The following is a 22,627-nucleotide window of genomic DNA, read 5'->3' on the forward strand; positions in this document are numbered from 1 at the left end:
GTACAAGGTTGAATAAAAGCAGAATAGTGGACATTCTTTCTTGATCCTGACATTAAAGGAAATGCTACTAAACGTTCACCATTAAGTATGTTTCCTACAGGTTTTTACAGATACCCTTGGCTATGTTAAGGAAATTCCTTCTATTCCTTGTTTGCTAATAATATCTTTTTATCTTGAATTGGTGTTAAAGGCTCTCAATTTTTTTCTACATCTATTTATATGATAATGTGGCTTTTCTCTGTTATTCAGTTAATACGTAAATTATTATAGAGAATTTATTTAGAGAAAATACTTTAATGTTAAATTACCCTTATATTCTTGGAATGAATTCTACTTGGTCATGATGTATTTTTGCAAACTTTGCTGCATTCAATTTGGTAACATTTTATTTAAAGATTTTGCATTTATGAGATTCATCTTTTGTGCTGCTTAAGATATAATTTTCTGAGGTGATTTATAAATAAGTTAAAATCTTCTAGGATTATAGAAATTCCTCTTTCTCCTTGTAATTCTATCAATTTTTGCTTTATATAATTTGAAATCACATTATTAGGTGTATATACATTTAAATATTCAATCTTCCTAACAAATTATTCCTTTCATCATTAAATATGATCCCCTTATCCCTAATGACTCTTTGTCTTAAAATCCCTTTTTTTTCCTTTTCTGATATGATATTGCTACACTAGCTTTCTTTTGGGTGGTAATTCTCTGATGAATCTCTTTCCATTCCTTTACTTTCAATTGTTTTGTGTCATTATGTTTTAAGTGTCTCTTTTATAAACACCATATAGCTAGAGTTTGTTTTCTCATTCTACTTGAGAATTTTTTCTTTAAGGTGATAAATCAGTTCCCTTTTTTCATCTGATGCACTCTTCCTTCATTTTTCATTTGCAACCGGAATCTATTTGCAATTTTTCATTTAAATAAAACAATTCTGTAACAATCATTACAGGAATGGGATATAATTAAAGGTCCTAATCAGCTAATTCACTGTATCTGAGCATCCAAGCTTAGGGGCAGCTCTTCCCTGCAGGACCAACCCTGGTCACAGCCAAAATCTGATGAATCTCATCCTGCTGAGATTGGGAGAGAGAGTGTGCTTTGTTTGTGAAGTTTAAGGGAACGAACAATTGGAGAAATCCAACTGCTAAGGGCTTATTCACAAAAATGTTTCTGCCATACATTCTACCAAAAAGAAATTAATTTGAATGTTCAAGGCCCTCCTTTTAACAATCCTCAGTTAAGTAATTTGTCAGTCATTGTACCATATGCAGTGTTGAACAACACTTGATGAGCGTTGTGTGCCAAGCACTGTGCTAGGATTTAGGAAGCATTAGGGATGTGCTTTCTGCTCTCCCAGGGTCACAATCTAGTAGGAAGGCTGAGGTAACCACTGTGTCCCCAAATCTTACCAGACTGACTTTTAAAAAATATTAATCCTAATAATTCCAGATGAGCCTTATTCAAAGAGTTCATCCTAATAACTAAAGGACTTTGACGCTGCACCATTTTTCAAGAAAATCAGTGCTGCCTGCAACTCTAAAGGTTACAGTGTCTGAGCCTCATCTCCAGGCAGTTCTTCTCCCCAACACACCTGCCATCTCTGCCCCTCAGTCTCAACACCTGCACACGCCTTCCTTCAGAGTCCATTCACTGTGAAATGGAATACCTGTCATAGGAAGTTTCATGTAAATTGGGTTTTATCTGAAATCCTTCCAAAATGTTTCCCTTTTTTTCAATCTGTCACTCCTAAATGAGTTAAGAGAGGGAAAGGAAAAGCTGTTATCTTAAATACACTGCTTTGCAATTGGCAGAAGGATCGGGGTCAAAGAGCAAAGTTCACTCAGGACTTAACTGATAAACGATTAGTAAACCTGTGTGCAAATAAAAAGAAAACCTGTAATTATTAGCATAACAGAATTTCCATGTTTCCTCATGTGCTAATTATCTTTTTCAAGGAGAAATTCCAATACTTTCCTAGCTGATGAGGTATATTCTGTATCTTCAAAGTAATTCATTATCTGGGAAATAGAGATGGCGAGTCTCTTGACTGACGTTCTGTCCCTCCTATTTGCCAGTCATGAGGTAGTTCCTCATCTTCTCTGGTCTCATTTAAAATGAAGAAAATTACACCTGATCTGCTTGAAGGAGAGAAAACAAAAAGAACCAGAGCAGATGCCTCTTAACATCCCTTGTAACTCGGAGACAATTTCTGTTTAATAGTCGTTTTACCTCTGAACCTAGAGGAAGATCTTGGAGTGTTATTTTAAATGCCTCCTAGATCTGGAGGGAATCTAAGTTTCCTCCTCATCCCAGTTTTCACACTCAGTAGATATCATTGTAATTCTAAAAAGATCAAAAGACCGAACATCTTGGAAAACAACTTTGGGTCATGTTGGTTGAATTATAAATTGATGCCATCTTACTGGAGTGCATTTAAAATGTACCTTCTTCAAGGATTTGTCCAACGAAAAAAACAGTCTAGTGCACAAAGGTCTACGTCCTAAGATACTGGAGAAAATATAGCCATCCCTCAATAGGGATTCACTAAATAAAATATATGGAGATTTCCAGCTTCTCCAACATGTAAAGTGCTTGGAAGATGTCACTCCCATTTTTACAAGAGGAAGTTGGACAAGCTGAAAGCCAATGACTTTTCTTGAACCCATCAGAGAAGTGAGGTGGCAGTGTGAAATGTCACTCTGAAATCTAGAAATACAGGCAGATCTTCAAAGTCACAGCTGAGACCTTCTTAACCTGGAGTCATAACTGGTAGAAACACTTAAACAGTCATTTTGACAAATTGCTACAGGCTGAGTGTGGACTAACGTGTAAATGAGGAACTCCCTTGTTGCAGAGTTTTAGGAGGACCTTTAACTTTTCTGGGCCTCACCTACCGGAACTTCACCAGGTTGTCATGGTGAAGGTCTCTTCATTGCTCTGGCTGGGAAAGGGGAAGAGTAACCATCACGAGATATGCATGGAGACTTCACCTTAATCAGGATCTGTTCTCCGGGGGAGAGGACCTTGCCAGAGTCCTATATTAGCTGTGTGAAGGGCATTGCTCCTACTCCTGCCACCTGTGTGCTTCCTATCTCACCTAAGGGAGAAAACAAAGAACTTAGTCAAAAGGAGTAAGGGCTTCCAGGAAACACACTTGGAAAACTGAAGCCAGGAAGGAAGTAGAGGGCTGAATTGTTTTTTCTTTAGTTTATACTTTTAGAGAATTTATAGAGAAATACTTGTCAAGATCACAGCCCAGTCCAGAGACATAGGCCCACTAAAAGACTGAGATCTAATCATAAGATTTTTAAGGCTCTAGTATAATAAGAATGGATCACAGCTGAAAGAGCTGCCCTGGCTCTATTTAAAGAGAATTTCTTAAGGAAGCCCTAAGATAACAGGGGCCAAAAACAAGGACACTAGAGGAATTTGAATCCTCTGGTACCTACAGCTACAGAAAACAAACACATCCCAGCTTCTAACCAGATTAACATAAAACCTCACAATAAAGCTTATTTACCTCAGGTCCCATTACCCAATACAGCACATCCAGCTTTCGTTAAAACATTGCTAAAACGATAGGGAAAAAAATATAGTCTGAAGAGCCAAAGTAAGCATCAGAATCAGACTCAGGTATAACACAAATATTGGAGTTATCAGACAATTTAAAATAATTATCCTTAATATGTTCAAGGCCCTCCTGGAAAAGGCAGACATTATATAATATCAAATGGGTAATGTAAGCAGAGAGATGGAAACCATAAGAAAGAATTGAAAGGAAATGCCAGAAATCAAAAACACGTAACAACAACAACAAACAGAAATGGAAAACGTCTTTGATTGGCTCATCAGTAGGCTGAACATGGCTGAGGAAAGAATCAGTCAGCTCTGAAGATGGGTAATAGAAACTTCCCAGATTAAAATGCAATGAGAAAACAGAGTGGGGGACTTCCTAGGTGGAACAGTGGTTAAGAATCCGCCTGCCAATGCAGGGGACATGGGTTCGAGTCCTGGTCTGGGAAGTTTGCACATGCCAGGGAGCAACTAAGCCCATGTGCCGCAACTACTAAGCCCACGCGCCTAGAGCCCGTGCTCCGCAACAAGAGAAGCCACTACAATGAGGAGCCCGTGCACCACAATGAAGAGTAGCCCCCACTTGCAGCAACTAGAGAAAGCCCGTGTGCAGCAGGGAAGACCCAATACAGCCAATAAATGAGCTAATTAACTAACTAAATAAATAATTTTTTTTTAAAAAGAAAGAAAATAGAGTGGGGGTGGGGGTAATATAATAGAACCTCCAAGATCTGTAGGATAATTTCAAGAGGTGTAGTATGTGTATAAATGAAATACCAGAAGGAGAAGAAAGAACAGTGAAGAAATATTGAAGTAACAGTGGTTACAGATTTTCCAAAATTAAATTAAACATATCAAGGAATATTATGAAAGAGTTGGGAGTGATGACACAGATCTACATTTTTTTGAATGAAAAGCTATTTTGTTGACTATAAGCAGTTTATGAAACACCATGTATATACACAGGTACACACATGAGAAAAAAATTTCTGAAAGAATCTTTGCTAAAATACAAAAGTTAGATTTTTCTGTGATTTTTACTTTCTCTCTTATGTTTTTCTAGGCTTGAGTTTGTTGTGTGCACAAAAAGCATGTATTGTATTACAGTAATCAAAATAAACATTTTTCCTTCTCCATAAAGAAGGCACAGCCTCTCGCTGTGAAGTTGTTCAGAGCGCTGTGCTTTGCTTCCCTACCCTAGGCAGCCCCCGATGCTACTGGGTGCCTCTCACCAGAACCATCTGTAAACTTACAGCCTAAGAAAAATCTCACATCAAAGGAGTTTACAGCCTGCAGTGCTCACAGAGGCAAAATAGATCACAGCCCAGTGGAGCTGAGGAGCACATGCCAGACCTCAGGAACTCAACGTTTTCTCACCTCGTCCGACAGCATGACAGCTTGGGCACCCAAGGGAGAGGCTGCGTCACCACTGGCTCCCTCACATGGGTCATTCCCACAGCGGTTGACCAGCCAGATCACAGAACCACTTCCTACAGCCCCCAAACCAAGATAGGCTGGGAGCTGGGAGCTCGTGCAAAAGACGACACTTTACATTGACTTCAAAACACTTTTCATGGGACTTCCCTGGTGGCACAGTGGTTAAGAATCCGCCTGCCAATGCAAGGGACACGGGTTCTATCCCTGGTCAGGGAAGATCTCGCATGCCATGGAGCAACTAAGCCTGTGCACCACAACTACTGTGTTTGCTCACCTAGAGCCCGTGCTCCGCAACAAGAGAAGCCACTGCACTGAAAAGCCTGGGCACCGCAACAATGAGTAGCCCGCAGTTCACCATAATTAGAGAAAGCCTGCGTGCAGCAATGGAGACCCAATGCAGCCAAAAATATAAATAAATAAATAAAGACAGACAGACAGACAGACAGACATAAATAGACACTTTCTGTGTTTACCAGGTGTCCTCACCTCTTGCAGGCATTTGGGGTAAAAGGTTGTTTCCCATCTGTTGGTGGAGGATGTGGCCAAGCCCATTGTCCTTTGTGTCAGGTGATACAAGAAGTCCACCTTGCATGGTGTTCCCCCACACCCTACCCTTGTTGGAGGAGGAAATTGAGAGGACGCGACCACTGGTTGTCCAGTGAGGTGGATCCAGGCGCTCAGAGGCTCCACACCCCCTCCTCTCTCCTGGGAATGCGCATTCCGCCCATCAGTCGCACAGAGGCACCTGATGCAGGGCTGCAGCCTTGAGAGAGCAACGTGTACGGGACTGAACCCAGTTAAGGGCTCGATACAGAATTTAAAGATTCCAGTGGGCAGGTGCAGAGATCTACTCTCCCAAGGCAAGCCTCATAAGTCAGTTCCCTTTCTTATTAAACCTGCCACCTACCACTGCAGAGAGGCCTGCCTCTTTCTTCAGTCTCTCCTTGCCCTCCGTGTCCCGGGGCCAGCTATCAAACCAACACCCCCTCACCCTCTCAGCTCCAAATGCCTTTGTCAGTCTCCCCCGTTAGGCACTGCCCTGCAAAGGCACATGGATGCCCACTTCAGAGCAGCTGGAAACCTGGAAGAGACTCACAGCAACCTGGATAGATTTTTAAAACATGGCTCTGAGTGAAAAAAAAAAAAGAGTACACATACTTACATGAATTAAAAATGCATTCACCCCAAACAATACACATTTTACAAGAATGCATACCAACAAAAAGGCATATCTTAAACACATAAAATAGTTGCTTATGGAGACTAGGGGTGCGGGGGAGGCAGGAGTGACAAATGGGAATTAAAGAAATTAAAACATAATAAAAATAAAGCACCCTAACTCCTCAGCTCTCAACTTCTTGCCCTAGTCAGACACCTACAGGGATGTGCAGCTGTCCAGAGCCTTCCCCAGCTACTCGGTGCCCTTCTCCTTTCCCGTGGACTACTCCCTTCCCCATCAGTCCCTCTGGTCTTCCTCCAAGACCCCCAATACCAAAACCAATGTCTTTACCCATTCACTTCATGCCTATCTTCCTTCTCCCCCTCGTTTTCACTCCTCTTCTTTCTAAGTCTCTGACCCCCGCCACTATATCCTGACTCTTCCCCCATACCCATCACCACCCTTCCACAGAGAGATGCTCACCCTGATGAGACCCTGATGGGACACAAAATGAATAAAATAGTCCAGAAGACCTTTGCTGTGCCTGCCTGCCTTCTCTTTTCTCTCTCCCTCCCTCCTTCCCTCTCCCCCAACCCTTTTCTCTTTCTCTGCCCTTAAGGCACCGTTGCAGCCCTGGAAGCTCTGGGGCGAGCGGAGGTGGAGGCACTAACCCCTCCAGGACTCGCCTCTGGAGCTCCTCCCCTTCCATCCTAATCTCAAAGTCCAGCTGATCAGTGAGCAGTAGAGCCCTTCCTCCGACCTGCTTCCGTGGGGATTTGTTTTTTGCCTGGGAGAGATGACTCTAGCTTGGAGACACGTGCTGAGAGCTTTTCACCTGGAGACCTCAACTCCCAGGACCCCCAAGATGTGCCCTTCCCTGAGCGGTGAGTGGAAACCAGGGGGACGTGGGTCAGCAGAGGGTCAGCAAGAGGGGAAGGGCTGAGCTCTAGGAGCCTGTTGCCTGCAATTCTGGAATCTTTGACCCAGGCGGGGTCCCAGAGACAGGGCATTGAAGACCTATGGGCTAGTTCTTGCCTTGTCAGACCCAATGCCTTCTTCTAATGTCCACTATTTTGCAATACTTCCTTTTGTCCTGAAATGAAATTAATGGATAATAAAACCTGACTAGTCACAATTTCAAAATAAAAACACTCACGGTAACATAAAAAAGAAAGAAAAGGAAAGCAATTCAAAACAATGAAGTATTAACGGTAATATGCATGCTTGAGGATAATTACTTTAAAAGACATAAAGCATCCTCACAAATTTCTGCCATGCTCCCTGGAGGTGGTACCATCCCCTCAATTACCCACAAGGAAACTGAGCCTCATAGCAGTGCAGTCATGTACCCAAAGCCTACCCAAGCCAGGTCTAAACCCTGAGCCTTCTTTTCCCACTCAGACGCTCCTCTTTCTCCAGCAGGAATAGATGTAGAGTAGCCAGGTCTGGTGGTGCTTCATGTATTTCATATATGAATATATTTCATATATGTATATATTTACATATATATATATATATCTCCTTTGTGTTCCTGATTTTCACATGTATCTTGTTGCACTAGGAGCCCACCACCTCCTCCGCAATTCCCCTGATGCAAGCACAAGCGTAAGCAGGCATTTGTACATCGATGTGTCACAGTGAGACCCCGTGTCCTGTAGGCCCTGAACAGAGTGGACCCTTTCCCATCGCCCACCATAATCAACTGTATCTTCAATCTCTCCTCATCTTTGCTTTTCCTCTTTCTTTCCTTCCTCCTCCATTTGCTTTTTTCCCCCTTAACAATTGCAGTTCTTTGAAACAATACATATCTGATGCTTTAAATGCACTATCTCCTTTCATCGTCAACCAAACTCCTTAAGGAGTACTATTATCCCATTTCACAGATGAGGAGACAGAAGAATAGAGGGTAATTAAGAAACTTCGTCAAAGGCAGAAACAGAGACGTGACAACTTGGGATTCAAAGCCAGGTCTGTCTGACTCCAAAGTCAGAGTGATGCCACCAGGCTCTTTCTTTCCCACTCTTCTTCCAATCCTGTTTGGATTTCTTTTTCCCCAGACATGGGTCTTTTGCCAGAACATTAGTTAACTCCAACATTTTCTGAGAAGGAGTTAGATTTATACTCAGAGTCTTATGCTCAGTAAAGAGGATGCTATTCTAAAAGTACCAGTTGTTGACAAAGCAAGAGAAAATGCCCCCATCTGCTGCCTCCTCCCCGTTCCTACCCCAGCCCTGAGGGTTGTGAAGCTGATGGTGGGAGCTGGAGATGGGAATGGCAGGTGAGGCACGGTGCCTAGAGATCTTCATCAGCTCACTGAGGACACCTTCACGTGGCTCCACCAAGGACACTACGGGGGAGAAGTAATCTTGCAAACCTGAGACACGTAGACACCGATGTCTTACTCTTTACCTGGTCTTTCAAACTTGGGACTTGGCTTCTACTTGCTTACCTACTAGTCCTAAATACCTGCCTGCTTGTTTTTTTATCCAAATACACACTCATTGAACACACCCTTCTTTCAGAACCTACTGGGTGCAAATAGACATTAGGCAATAAGTATTTGAGCATCTACCATACACCTGAGCAAAACAAGACCTCAGCCCTTATGTATCCCAGTGGGGGAGACTGAGCATAAACAGATTAACAGGTAAATATGTAAAAAATAAAATCCAGTCGAGATACATGCTGTAAATCGAACCAAATCACAGTGAGGGGATGGAAAAATAAAGTGGGGGAAGGGGGAGGTAGGGCCTTGTTAGATAGGAAGATCACCTGGTGTTAAAAGTTGTCAGAGAGGCAAAAATAAAAATGTCGCATGGGGACTTTCCTGGCGGTGCAGAGGTTAGGACTCCACGCTTCCACTGCAGGGGGCGCAGGTTCGATCCCTGGTAGGGGAACTGAGATGCCTCACGGTGCAGCCAGAAAAAAAATATGTCACAGTCCTTGTAGAACACCTGCATATATATTGTGTGATATATGTGAGCATACAATATTCAGCCTTGCCTCTGTTTGATAGACACAATCACTTTAGGCTATGTCCACAAAGTTATAGAAGCAATTTGTTTTCAGGACAAAAGAAAGGAGAAAATATCTCAGCCATGCCTCCTTTGTTACTAATTAGCTAAAGATAAGTAAACTTATCACATGTCCAGGCAGGTAGGCTATATGCTCAAACATACCATTTTGCTATCATCTGCCTTCTCTCCCACGAGGAGGGGTGCACAGGAGGGCAAATGGATTGCAAATAACACCCATCTCCAGCTGAGACACGTCCCAAGCCTCCTGCAAAGCCTTTTCTAAGAAAAGCGTTCAAATTAGCCCTAAATGTAGGTGTCCCACCTGCCCCATCAGGCCATCCTTGCTGCCATCTGTGGACTGATCTAAGCCCAGCAGAGAGCCAGGAGGGGCTCAGAGAAGGCTTGCTCCCAAAAGTACCGAAAGGAAGGATGCAGCCACCAGCCTCGGAATTAGGCAGAGCTCTTGCTGGTGAACAAATGGCCACTGGCCCTGGTTTACTTAAAGGAAAGGACATTTATTGGAAGGCTGCGGAGGGAAGGTGGAATTGGGCTGTAAGAATCAATAGGAAGGTGAGGAGGTGGGCAGGACCGATGTGAAAACATACCAGGGAAGGCCCCGTGGAAACGGCAGCAACTCCAGGCAGGAATAGCCTCGGAAGCACATCATGGCTCTGATGAGGGCCTCCAGCTAGTCCCTCCATCTGCGTCCTTTGCTCAAGACTTCAGATCCAGAAGCAGAAACGTCTGATTCACGCTTCACAGGTCTCACACCATCGCTTGGCTTCCCCGGCGGTAGATAGGCATCTAGTATTATTATCCTGTCACTCAGTGCACACAGTTCCGTCGAGGACAAGCATCCTCTGTAACTTCCTGCAGACTGTGGGACACTTAATGAAGGGAGAAAGGAGGTGGCATCTCAGGCCCTCAACCCTATGGGGGATGTGGGTGGGAGCTCAAAACTGCGAACACCTCACGTTTAATCACAGGCCTCAGCTCTAAGGTGAGTGATAAAATCTTCCTTCCCTAACTCATTGGCTATTCCGAGTATCAAATGAGATACCCAAAGTGACAAGTTTTTTTAAAGTGTCCTAATATGCTATGCAGAAATAAGGCATCATTAGCACTTTAACGAATTCCCTTAATGTTCTACCAACTATGTCCACTGTGTATTTTCAAATATTTTATAAGCTTTTTTATTTGAAAGAGTCACAAGCTCTTGATAAATACCCACTCTGTGTTGAAAGCTGGTTGTGGATATTAGAAAAATCTTTATCATTACGAAGAGAATTTCTCCTAGAATTTTCAAAAGTCCACAAAAATTTCTTTCTCTCACTTACCTTGTCCAACAGGTTTTCACTTTTTGATGATTTGGGAGGAAAGAACACAAAATTAAGGAAACGTCCCTGTTGTGGAACTCTTGGTGAGAATTAGGCAGCTGGGAAATTCAATATGGTTTCCCACTTGGCAAGAGTGATGGTGGTCTCCAAATTGAACCATCTTTTTTTTTTTTTTTTTTTGACGTATAGTTGATTTACAATATTGTGTTAGTTTCAAGCGTACAGCAAAGTGATTCAGTTCAAGTACTTTTTTTTCTGATTGTTTTCCATTATGGGTTATTACAAGATATTGAATATAGTTCCCTGTGCTATATAGTAAATCCCTGTTGCGTAGCTATTTTGTATATAGTGGCGTATATCTATTAACCCCATACTCCTAATTTATTCCTCTTTAAATGCCTTGAGTTGTACAAATGAATTGAGTGGAAACTGATGAATTTAATGAACTTAGTGAAAATCATTAGCTGTCATCCATGTTCAGCATCAGGCTTAAAAAGGTGACATCAGACCAGCTAAAATGATAAAAGAGAAACAAAAAAATTCCTATACAGAAATAGACCTGGATTCGGTTTTATTAACCCCTCCCCCACCCCGTTGGTTCTGTCTTCTGCCACCCCCCCACCCCCCCCACCCCCTACCCCGCACACCCAGTCCCCACGCATGCAAACAGGCTTGTGTACACATGCACCCACACCACTTCCAGAGCCCAGGAGAAGCTTTATTAACCCTCAACTGTATGTACTCCTCAAAACATAGGCTATTTTATATAAAGAATACAGGCAATTATCAACATATTCAGGGGGTTTTTTCCTGGCAAATCATGAAAAGTGAAGTATTTTGTTTCTTTTTGTCCATCAATTTTTATATTTACTATTATTTTTGAGTTTGGGTTGTTTACTGAGAGAGGTTTTCAGCTGTTTTAAGATGTTATCTAGGACTTCCTAGGTGGCACAGTGGTAAAGAATCTGCCTGCCAATGCAGGGGACACGGGTTCGAGCCCTGCCCTGGGAAGATTCCACATGCCACGGAGCAACTAAGCCCGTGCGCCACAACTATTGAGCCTGTGCTCTAGAGCCCGTGAGCCACAACTACTGAGCCCATGTGCCACAACTATTGAAGCCCATGCACCTAGGGCCCGTGCTCCACAACAAGAGAAGCCACTACAATGAGGAGCCCACACAACACAATGAAGAGTAGCCCCCACTTGCAGCAACTAGAGAAAGCCTGTGTGCAGCAACGAAGACCCAACGCAGCCAATAAATAAATAAAATTAATTAATTAATTTAAAAAAGATGTTATCTAGACTTTTTTCTTTTTTTATTAGAGTACAGTTGATGTAAAATCCTATATTAGTTTCAAGTGTACGACACAGTGATTTACTACTTTTATAGATTATACTCCATTTAAAGTTATTATAAAATATTGGCTATATGCCCTGTGCTGTGCGATATATCCTTGTAGCTTATTTATTTGATGCATAGTAGTTGTACCGTGTAACCCCCTCCCCCTATCTTGCCCCCCCATCCCTCTCCCCACTGGTAACCACTAGTTTGTTCTCCGTATCTGTGAGTCTGTTTCTGTTTTGTTATAGTCATTCATTTGTTTTATTTTCTGGATTCCACACGTAAGTGTGAGATGCTATCTAGACTTATCTCACTTATTGACTTATTACTTTTCCTACTTGTCTGCTAGTCTTCCTTCCTTCTCTCCTTCCTTCCTGAGAGCAGAATTTTATGTATTGCATTCTGAGCGCTCGTTCCACCATCATGTTCCTGTCCGTTTGGTGAATAAACAAATGAACGAATGAATGCACCTACCTCGACCATTTAAAATTCAAGCTTTTCTTTATCAAATTTTTCCAACTCTCTTTCTTCCCCCTCCAGACAACTTTCATAATTTTCTGTAACTCTGGAGTCAACAGACCTTTCAGCCCCTTCAGTGGGTAACTCCAATTTTGCAGACAGGAAAATGAGACTGCAGGAGTAAAGAGAATTCAAATTCTTAGAAACACTCAGAATTTTTTTCCCCATCTCAGAAGAGTAACTAATGTAGAGATACACAATGAAAATCTTTTCAAAATGTGACATTCTCAGAAAACTTAGCTATTATTTTTTGGGTCATTTCTATGTATGGATAGCCAAAAGCCACTTGCTTTTAAAGTAAGAGCAAATTAATGACATTCGTGATTATTTACAGCAGAAAAGTGAATAAGCTCTCTCTGAAAGAGAGTCAGAGTCATTACTTTCCAGCTTCACTGAAAAACACAACTGTTCATTGTGTTTCTCAGGATGGTGACTTTATAGTCACACAAAACACCAACATTATATCCATGGATTCAAACCTTCATGCTGCACAAGAGACATCATTTCCTCAGCTCTCTCTACCTGTAAAATAATCTCAATACTGACCTTGAATCCTCAAAATTAGCAGCATTCTTACCTAAGAGCACTTATAAAGTTTCTAGACATCTATTCCAGCTTCAATATTCTCTAATTCTATTATTCCATCCCCCTGCTATAGAGGGCTCAAAATCCATGCTGGAAGAGAAGGATGGAGGTGGCCAGTGAATGAGCAGAAGGGTACCAGGCTGGGAGTCAGAAACTGGGAGTTTTGTTCTTGTTCTTCAGCTAACTAGCGGGGTGATCTTAAACACATGAACTTACCACTTTAGGCTGGTTTCTTCATCTATAAAATGAGCATTTTGACCAAAAAAAAAAAAAATCTAAGCTTCCTTCTAGCTCCAAATATTTAATAATTCCTCTGGCTCAGCTTATCTTGTCTTTGTCATAGTCCTGTGTTGTCATGGACATCGCATTGCTGTGTTTTGCAGGAAGGTTTCGTCTTCCCGATCTCTTTGCATGTATTTACTATTATAGCGCGTGGCCTAGCACCTCTCTCTCTTCATCCCCTACAAAAACAGTCGACAGCCATTCGTTCTTTGTTTATTGGAGCCAACCCAGCACTGGGAACTGGGCTAGGCACTGGGATTCAGGGACTAGGCAACTCAAAGCTTAGAAAGCACCTCTACTGACAAAGAGGATGGACTCCTGTAACCCCTGGCCCTGACAGAAGTTTCAACTGAACAGAGAATTACAGTCCATACAGGCAGTGGAGGCAAGAATTTCCCAAGCTTGTGAGGACCAAGGTGGGAGAAACCATGACTTCCCCCAATATCCTCCATGCCTTTCCTGACAAGATTTGAGAGGAACTCTCTTTTTTTCTCCAGAAAATTCATTATTTTTCTATTTTTATTTTTAATTTTATTAGGACATAGTTGATTTACAATGTCGTGTTAATTTCTGCTATACAGCAAAGTAACTCAGTTATACACATATATTCTTTTACACACTCTTTTCCATTATGGTCTATCACAGGATATTGAATACAGTTCCCTAGGCTGTGCAGTGGGACCTTGTTGCTTAAGAAAATTCATTACTGGGACTTCCCTGGCGGTCCAGTGGTTACGACTCCACGCTCTCACTGCCGAGGGCCAGTGTTCAATCCCTGGTCAGGGAACTAATATCCCATAAGCTGCGTGGCACAGCCAAAAAAAAAAAAAGAAAATTCATTATTAAGGTACTTCAGTTTGGGGCCTGCACTCAGTGGCCTGGTGACATCAGAGGCTGGAAAACCCCACCCTCTAATCACGCTCAGCGCCCCCACTTTGAATACGCAGACCTTCCTCACCGAGATGTGCCTGCGCAGCGCACCCCTTACCCCACCTTCTTCCCTATTACCTTTCCCCACGTCTCAGACCATCCTGCTTCTCTCATAAATATCCCAACCCCTTTGCCTTTGGGGAGGCAGTTCGAGACGTGTCCTCTAGTCTGCTCGCATAGTTGCCTTGTGAGTAAAACCCTTTCTCAGCTATTAAAAAAGAAAAAAAAAAGATACCTCAGTTTTAAATCCAAACTAAAGGCTGCTTTAAATGATTTTTCTTTAAACTAAGCAATAAACAAAATTGCCTCAGGGCTTTGATTTAGGTTTTTACGAACGGGGCTGTGTGATGGTTAGCTGAGGACATTAACCCTCTTCGCTTTCAGTAGGTGCTTCCTGGACATGTGTAACCAAGCTCAATCTTCATACAAAGCCCAGCATGCCTCCATGTGACTTCATACCCGAACGATACCAGGTGAGAGTCAGAACTTAAGGAAAACCCCAACGAGGTGGTCCTTCTTGGGAGGCCTCACGTAATTGTTTCCTCAGGAAGGACCCACTGACAGCCCTGCCTTCGTCTGAGCCACGTGTCTCAGATATCCTAGCCTTTAAGTCACTGGGAGCATCTGAACTCTCCTACCCCATTCAGTGGTATTGGATGAGTTGGTGTGTCTGTGTGTCTGTGTGTGTGTGAGAGAGAGAGAGACAGAGATGGAGACAAACAGAGATGGAAAGACAAAACAGAAGGAGACAGAGAGTACAAGGACGAGACTGTCCATGACAGTATATGTATCACAGGGATACAGGCAGAGATGTACACACACAAAGAAATACATAGATCACAAATGTGATGGCTCACATTTTATTCTATCTCATATGTCAATGCACGATCTGACCTTCCTGAGTCTTCCACCAAACAATATAACGTTATCATTTTGCTCTCAAGCTAATAAATACCGGACACGTTCTCTCTCCCCCTGCCCCCAGTCTCTCTCTCTCCCTCTCTCCCCAAACCCCCTTCATGCTACATAATATTCATAAGTTAGAAATCGTAGAATCGGTAGAGTTAGGAGGGACTGGCAGAGAAGAAAACTATAGGACAGAGGCTTTGTAATTAAAGACATAAACATCGCAAGCACGTCACTCGTTTATTCTCAAAAAAAAAAAAAAACACTATACAGAAGAAAACAAAAACAAAAACAAAAACAAACCCCACATGACTTCAGACATTTGCTTCCAAAGTCTTTTTTATTTTTTTTCCCAGCTAGAATTAACTCAAAGCCAAGGCTTTCCATTAAGAGAGAGAAAACTGCAGCTCCCTTCTCCATGTTTGATCTAGAAAGGGATGAAAGGGCCACCTGAATAATTTCCTCCACTGGAGAGGAAGGACCTGGGTATCTGTCCTGCAGGGAGGCCACTGCGCAAATAGCCGCCCTGATGCGTGAGGGCAGCGGCCCTGTGCCGGGTTGGTGGGGAGGCCAAGCACTGCTATATGCACCTGCTGCTGACGTTGCAAGCAATGTGGGGATAAGGAAGCTGTTAAGCACGTAAATCTTGCCTACCTCCAGTCCCTTGCCTATAACCGAGTCCTGGAGATCCACAAGAAACATCTTTCTCCTGTGCTGACGGCCTACTTCCAGAAGCCCCTGCTGCTCCACCAGGGTCACATGGAGTGGCTCTTTGATTATGAGGGAAACAGATACCTGGATTTCTTTTCTGGGATTGTCACTGTCAGTGTTGGTCACTGCCACCCGTGAGTATCCTTAAAATCCTGGGCTTTTTCACTCCAGAAGAATATTTGGGAAACAGGCTAAAGATCATGTCTGTGATTCAGCACCTCAATTAAACATTCTCTCTCCTTCGGCACATTCCATTTTATGGCTGACATGCTCCCTGCGATTTCCTGGGTAACAAAAAATCGTAGTGTTGTCCTTTGCCTTTTCTTGACATGCAAGATTTTATCATCCTTGTGGCACACGCAAAGGGGCATGTACCATGTGATTGCAGTGTGGCTCTTTTGGTTTCTCCTCAGTAGCTACAGCTTTCCAAAGAGAGGGAATGCACTGAGGAAAAGGCAGAGAAGAAGGAAAAGGCTGGTGGTTCTCAGAGAACACGGGGCAGGTTTGAGGCGTGGGAGATGATGAGAGATGAGAAATCACTTCTAGCTCTTCTTCGTCAACTTTGAGTGATGACGGAGGAAAGAAAGGATGAGAAGAGAAAGATGTAGCCAGAGCTGAAAATTTACACCGGAAATGAATGGCTCCATGAATCTTGAGATTTTCTGTGACCTTGATCATTAATCCTGGGCAGGTCCTTCTGTGGTCCTTTTGATTTGGGTGCAGCCATTTAATGTTAAGGTCTACTCTGGATTGCCTTTGATAACCTGACCAATAAAACTCATGGTACATGAGACAAAAATAAAGCCGCAAGACTACAGAAATTGTGTCAGGTTGGGCCCTTCTGTGGAAGCAAGGGCAAAGAGAGTCTTCTCCACCAGCACCTGTCAGGCCATGAGGAGGGGGTTAAACCTCCAGGTCCAGTTCTCACCTGTCCCTCCCATAGCCTTCTGCTTTCTGTTTGCATCTTCAGGAGACACTAGTCCCATACCAGGTCCTGAGGAGCATGCAAAATAAATTTCAGATGCCATTTAAAACATAGGACAAGTGTGCATGAAGGAAGTAAACAAAAATGAAGTAGAGAACACTTTCAAATATTCGCACTGAATCCTCCCAATAACATACAACCTTGTGCCTGTGAATCAACCGTTCCCACTGGCTCTCATGCCCTCCTGATCTCCTGCCGGCCTTTCAGCTTGACCTCCTGACCCCTTAGCTCTGGGTGTCCCGGGCTCTTTCCTGAGCCCTCTGCTCTTCTCTCTATACTCCCTTCAACTCCTATTATTTCCCCCATAGAATTGGTCCCACCCCATCACGCCACCTCTGCTCGTGTAGTTGCTGCATTTCCAGCAGCCTTGCCCAGTTCTTCAGCCTTGGCCCCTCACCAAGCTATGATAACAGCTCTAAGACACCCCAAATGGGCAGTAAGATGCCTCACGTTTCCCGCAGCCTCCAGGACACCCCCTGCCCGTGATACTCCCCCATCAGCTGGAATTCGGCATTACCAAGACCAAATCCCCCATGCCTTCCTCAAAACTACTTCTAGTCACACATTCATTTATTCAAGGAGCACATATGAGCTACCTCCTCTGTGAAAATCCTTGCTAGGAACCGGGTAGTTAAGCCAACCGGTTCTGTTTCTCAACCAGTCCTGGGATTTCCCTAATATCACAGGCAAGAATATCGATGTCATCTTTGACTCTTTTCTGCCTTTCATTCTGTGTAACCAACCTGATGCCACAGCCTAGTTTTTCCTCCACGGAAATGCCTCTCCTACTAGCTCCTCTCACTAATTCCCACTAGCCTCAGTCTCCGAGAAGCTCTGCTCCTCCTGTACCTGGAAGGCTACCATGCCCTCCCAGCTGGCCTCACCATTATCAGTCTTCCTTTGTCCATTCCACCCTCATGTGGCTCGCAGGTTTTCTTTGCTAAACAATGCTCTTGTCAAGCGTCTCTTCTATTTAAGAGTTTGGTGATACTCCACAATTTTCCAAGTGAGTTCCGTGGGATACTGATCACAGAAGAGGTTCATTGGTAAAGGGTCCCATGAGAAAATAAGGTTAGGAAACACTTTAAACTCTCTCTCGCTCCTGGGGAGACTTGGTGCACATTAACCTATTAAAGGTACTGACAAGTCTTGCAGTAAAGAAATCTGCTCTGGTATTTCTCAAAATTGTTCAACCACTGAACGGATGGGGTCATTTGGGTATGCCAGTTTTTAATAAACACAGAATTAGCCATTGCTGTCCTTTAGATCAAGTTCAAACACGTTGGCCTGTCTTTTCGAAGCATGCCAAGTCAGGTCCCACCTACCTGTCTACCCTCCTATCCTTCAACCTGAACCTTTGGATCCTTCACAGATGTGGTTACACAATGTTCATCAACGCCAACCACAGATAAGACCCAAATGTCGGAATCTTCTTTAAAGGAGAAACTGTTGACCTTGTAAACATGTGCTTGATGAATCTAGAATTCTTCAGAATAAAATGGGAAGACACTCGGGCTTTCTTCTAATTGTCTTTATTTTCCAAACTGTCCGAAGTATCATTAATGAGAAAATCTAATTAGAAGAGATTGTAAGTTCAAACTTCCTTCTACACTAGGAATTTCTCATTTAAAATCCCCAGCATGCGTCTCCTGTGGAACACTTCTCTTTCTGAGGAATTCTTTACCTTTCGAGGCAACACATCCCAATGCCAGATACCTCTTTCTTGTGCGTTGATGAAGTCAGCCTCTTCAAACTCTTGGAGAAATAGCCGTGGGTTTGTGTCCAATGGACTGTGTTGTGTTGGGAGGGACATGCCTGCTGGCAGCATGGGTAACTCTGCTCTTCCTTTTATCCAGGAAAGTCAACGCAGTGGCACAAAAGCAGCTTGGCCGCCTGTGGCACACAAGTGCCGCCTTCTTCCACCCTCCGATCTGCGAATATGCAGAGAAGCTTTCAGCGCTTCTTCCTGAACCTCTGAAGGTCTAATGCTCCCAGTTGAAAGGGACAGCAGTCTCGGGATCTCAGGGAAGCTGGCTTAGGAAGTGAGAGTAGGAGCGGGGAAGCTGGTCTGTGCATTGAACATCCAAAATGAGGGCACTAATAGCCATATCTGAAAGCACTCAAGGAGAAGAAAGGAATTGACGAATTGCTGGTGAAACCAGCCGACGTTCACTTCATCAGCTCCCAGCGGCTGCCTCTCCTTGGTCACTCCCCTCACCACCACATCTTTGCAGAAATCACTAAGTCAGAGCCCCAGGCTTTGTGATGCTCTCCTTTGTCCTCCTCAGGAAGTTTCCATCTCTTTGCTCCACAGCCCCTCTGCAAAGTCATTGGCATTTTGTCTTCTTTTTTTTTAACTTTTTATTTTATACTGGAGTATAGTTGATTAACAATGGTATGTTAGTTTCAGGTGTCCAGCAAAGTGATTCAGTTATACATATACATGTATCGAATCTTTTTCAAATTCGTTTTCCATTTACCTTGTTACATAATATTGAGCAAAGTTCCCTGGGCTATACAGTAGGTCCTTATTTAACCATTCTTCTTGAACAAGAGTGGAACCATTTATTTAGAAACTTAATATACCATTAAGTTCATTTGGTCTGAGACGCACTTTGATATTTTTGCTAAATGAGATGTTTTTCTGCATCTGAAATGATTGAATTTTTTAACTGAATTGAGATGTTAAAATGTGGGCCAAGGTTTTCATTTCAGGATTCAACGAGTTAACAGAGATGTAGAACCGTGCGCCATACCTGGTGTTAGCTATTATTATCTTACTGTATTATTTAGGTACCCTATTTACTAAGTTATCTACAAGAGATGAAGAAAATTGAAATAGCTGCAACTTAAGTTCAGGGCAGGCATATTCATGGATGAGTGAGGAAGTCAGCGAGGACACAGCACCAGCCTCCCAGTCACCGAGCCTGGAGGATCTATCACCCTTCAGTTTTCCCCCTTCTTTCAATCAGGATGAGCTGCATTTTTTGTTTGCTTGCTTGTTTTTTTAACATTCACAAACACTGAACAGGCTCCTCTGGGAGTCTGCCTTGTCCCAAGCCTTCAGATTCAGGTGGGGTAGATCAGGTTCAAGAACTAAGAGACCTGGTCCTCAGACCCCCTCAGCCACTCACTGCTGTATATCTCAGCAAGTCTCTCCATCTTAGTGCTCTGCAGGGCCTAAGCAAAACCAGTGAAAGTCTGGAATGTTTCACAACTCAGACAATCCCTTAGTCATTGTTGTATCTCTAGAGCTTAGCAAGTGCTCAGTGAAGAGCTGTAGAATTAATATAGTAATTAAATGATGGGACCGCTGGTATGAGGGGAGTTCTCCTTAGTAATCAGAGGCTGAGATACACTGTCTTTAGCAATTTCAAATGAATTAGGTAACCATGTGTCTTTTGTTTCCTCCAGGTTATTTTCCTGGTGAACAGTGGTTCAGAAGCCAATGATCTAGCCATGCTGATGGCCAGAGCACACTCAAATAACACAGACATCATTTCTTTCAGGTAACCACACCTCGGAATATTCAACTTTAACATTGACGCACCCCAATATTAAATGTTTATCTTTAAAATATAGCCTAGGGCAGGCGACGGGCTTTCCCAGGGGTGTTTTTCTAATTTTAGATTTTAGGGTAGGATTAATCAAATGAATTTTATGGTTGGACGATGCCATCCAGATTGGCCTGGTCCAAGGTAAGTGTCCCTGATTGAAGTAGCCAAGACTTTGGAGTCCTAGGTATGTCATAGATTCTCCTGTGGAATTGTAAAGAAGGTGATGTGACAGCTTTTTAACTTTAAAGATACAGTATTGTTAAACAACTTGGCTCCAATATAAAATAAAAATTAAAAAAAATAAAAGTTAAAAAAAGATCTGGCATGACTGTGATCTATGCTAAATAGCGAACGACTGGTCTGCACCCCCAGAAGCTCATGACTTTGCCGTATGACACTGGGCCCACTTTCATCTCTGCTTGTGATAAGGAGTCATAGCTTCCATAGCCTGCGTGGACTTTCTTTTTGGTCTTACCCAGTGTTCCACAGGCCAGCGATCACAGAAGAGTAAACTTAACTCAGTCCTCCCACTGTCTTCTGTCTGCAGAGGAGCCTACCACGGGTGCAGTCCTTACACACTTGGCTTGACAAACGTAGGGTTCTACAAGATGAAATTCCCCAGTGGGATGGGCTGCCAATCAGTAAGTTCCGAGATTTTTGTCTTCTTCCTCTAAAAACTCCTGGGTGTGTGGAATCATTGATCATATTTTCCAGGCATTAGGACGAGAAACTAATACAAATTAGTTTCTATTACATAACTATAATTAATCAGGGGCTCAATTTGACTGAAGCGAATTAAAGACCATATAAGGGAAATGTTTCTTAGAAAGACCTTCAGAGTCTGAGTAATAATTAATGGTAGAGATTTTTTTAATTTTGTTTTGTTTTTAAATAAAATCAAGTAAACTGCAAAAAAAGTGCATGGAAATAACTCCCCAGAGCCTCGAATGCATAAAATTTCCATACAGTCATCCCTGTACTCACCTTCTGTGCTCACTCACTGTACCCACGTTTTCAGCATCAGAATCAGATACCTAATTATTCTTATTCTTTCAGATGCTCTTACCCACCAAACTCTTGAGCAAATTGTATCCAGACTAACGCTGCAATCAGTTTGCTTTGTAGAGTGCCCTCATAATTGATTTCTAAGAAAAAAATTATCTCTTCAAAGCAGAATATTAGGTTTTTGTCCTAAGTGGGAGAAGAGTAGGGGAAGAATCTTAGTATCAAATTAAGAAGCCCTCTTGACTTGATTGGTACCATATGTTGTCCCAAATTGGCTGTCTTGTGTTCACATCTTGTCAAACTCCCTCTTTTGTCATTTGCAGACGATGTGCCCAGATGTTTTCCGTGGCCCTTGGGGTGGAAGCCACTGCCGAGATTCTCCAGTGCAAACAATTAGGAAATGCAGCTGTGCACCAGGTCCAACTGGGCAGGGAGGGGGGCACATGGTGGAAGGTCAGAGGGGTAAGGAATGTGGAGAGAGGTAGAACCATTCCTGAGTGAACAGGTTTGAAAAAAATGGGAAAGGCACAAGCTAAGGCAACTGCAAGTAGGAAGTTACCCCTCACTGAACCAACACCTCTTATGCCAATGACTCCCCAACCATCAGAGCATCCATCTCCTGTTAGCAGATGCACCTCAGCATCTCCTGTTATCAGACCTAAGCCAGAAACACACTGTCACCTGGTGCTCCATTAAAGGTACTCTCTTAGCTCTCCCAGCAATAGGCCTGCTACCAATTTTAAAAGAAAACAAAGTTGGGGGGATTGTTTACCAATTCCCAATGGAAGAAGGAGAAAGGGGAAAGAACATTTTTAGAAATTTCAAAACTCCAGTGAAGACGTTCCCCCCAGGGACTCAGAATACCAGCCAACATGAGAGCATTTGTCAAAACAGAAGGCCACTCCTGAAGGCTGCTGATATCTTTCAAAAGTTGTAAAGCCATCTTCACAAGGAAAGCTGCTGTTCATCAACCGCATTGCTATTTCCATTCTTTACCTCTTCTTCATGTGAGGGAGAGGAGGCACGGAAACAGCATCCTTATTTGCTCCTCAGCAAGCCCCATCTCATGCTTCTCATCACAGTGCAGGACCCTTTGGGCAGCTGCTCCTAAGTAGCGCTGGAGGAAAGCACTAAATGCTCCAGCTGAGAGATCTTTAATGGGACAGTGTGAGTCACTGGGCTGAGAAGAAGAATGCAAATAGAAGTCTTAAAAATCAGCTTTGAAAGGAAGAAAATTCACAGTCATCTTAAAATTCAGATGGGATAATGGCAAAA

The 22,627-nt window shown here is 43.0% G+C and overlaps 1 protein-coding gene across 2 annotated transcripts in view; it reads left to right on the plus strand.

The window, feature by feature from the left end:
- Positions 1-6,896: 6,896 nt before the first annotated feature.
- AGXT2 (alanine--glyoxylate aminotransferase 2) overlaps positions 6,897-22,627 on the plus strand; it is a 42,336-nt gene continuing 26,605 nt past the window's right edge. Inside the window, exons 1-7 of one of the 2 annotated variants that reach the window (XM_057709226.1) lie at positions 6,897-7,059; positions 14,576-14,661; positions 15,755-15,939; positions 18,647-18,770; positions 20,205-20,299; positions 20,895-20,988; positions 21,676-21,769. In XM_057709226.1, the coding sequence (XP_057565209.1) occupies positions 6,972-7,059; positions 14,576-14,661; positions 15,755-15,939; positions 18,647-18,770; positions 20,205-20,299; positions 20,895-20,988; positions 21,676-21,769 (766 nt within the window). In that variant the 5' untranslated portion in view covers positions 6,897-6,971. Of the gene's footprint in view, positions 7,060-14,572; positions 14,662-15,754; positions 15,940-18,646; positions 18,771-20,204; positions 20,300-20,894; positions 20,989-21,675; positions 21,770-22,627 lie in introns of both variants that reach the window. The other variant, XM_057709225.1, reaches the window with a different exon arrangement.

The sequence above is a fragment of the Hippopotamus amphibius genome, chromosome 15 (genome assembly GCF_030028045.1).
Source record: "Hippopotamus amphibius kiboko isolate mHipAmp2 chromosome 15, mHipAmp2.hap2, whole genome shotgun sequence".
Taxonomy (NCBI): domain Eukaryota; kingdom Metazoa; phylum Chordata; class Mammalia; order Artiodactyla; family Hippopotamidae; genus Hippopotamus; species Hippopotamus amphibius.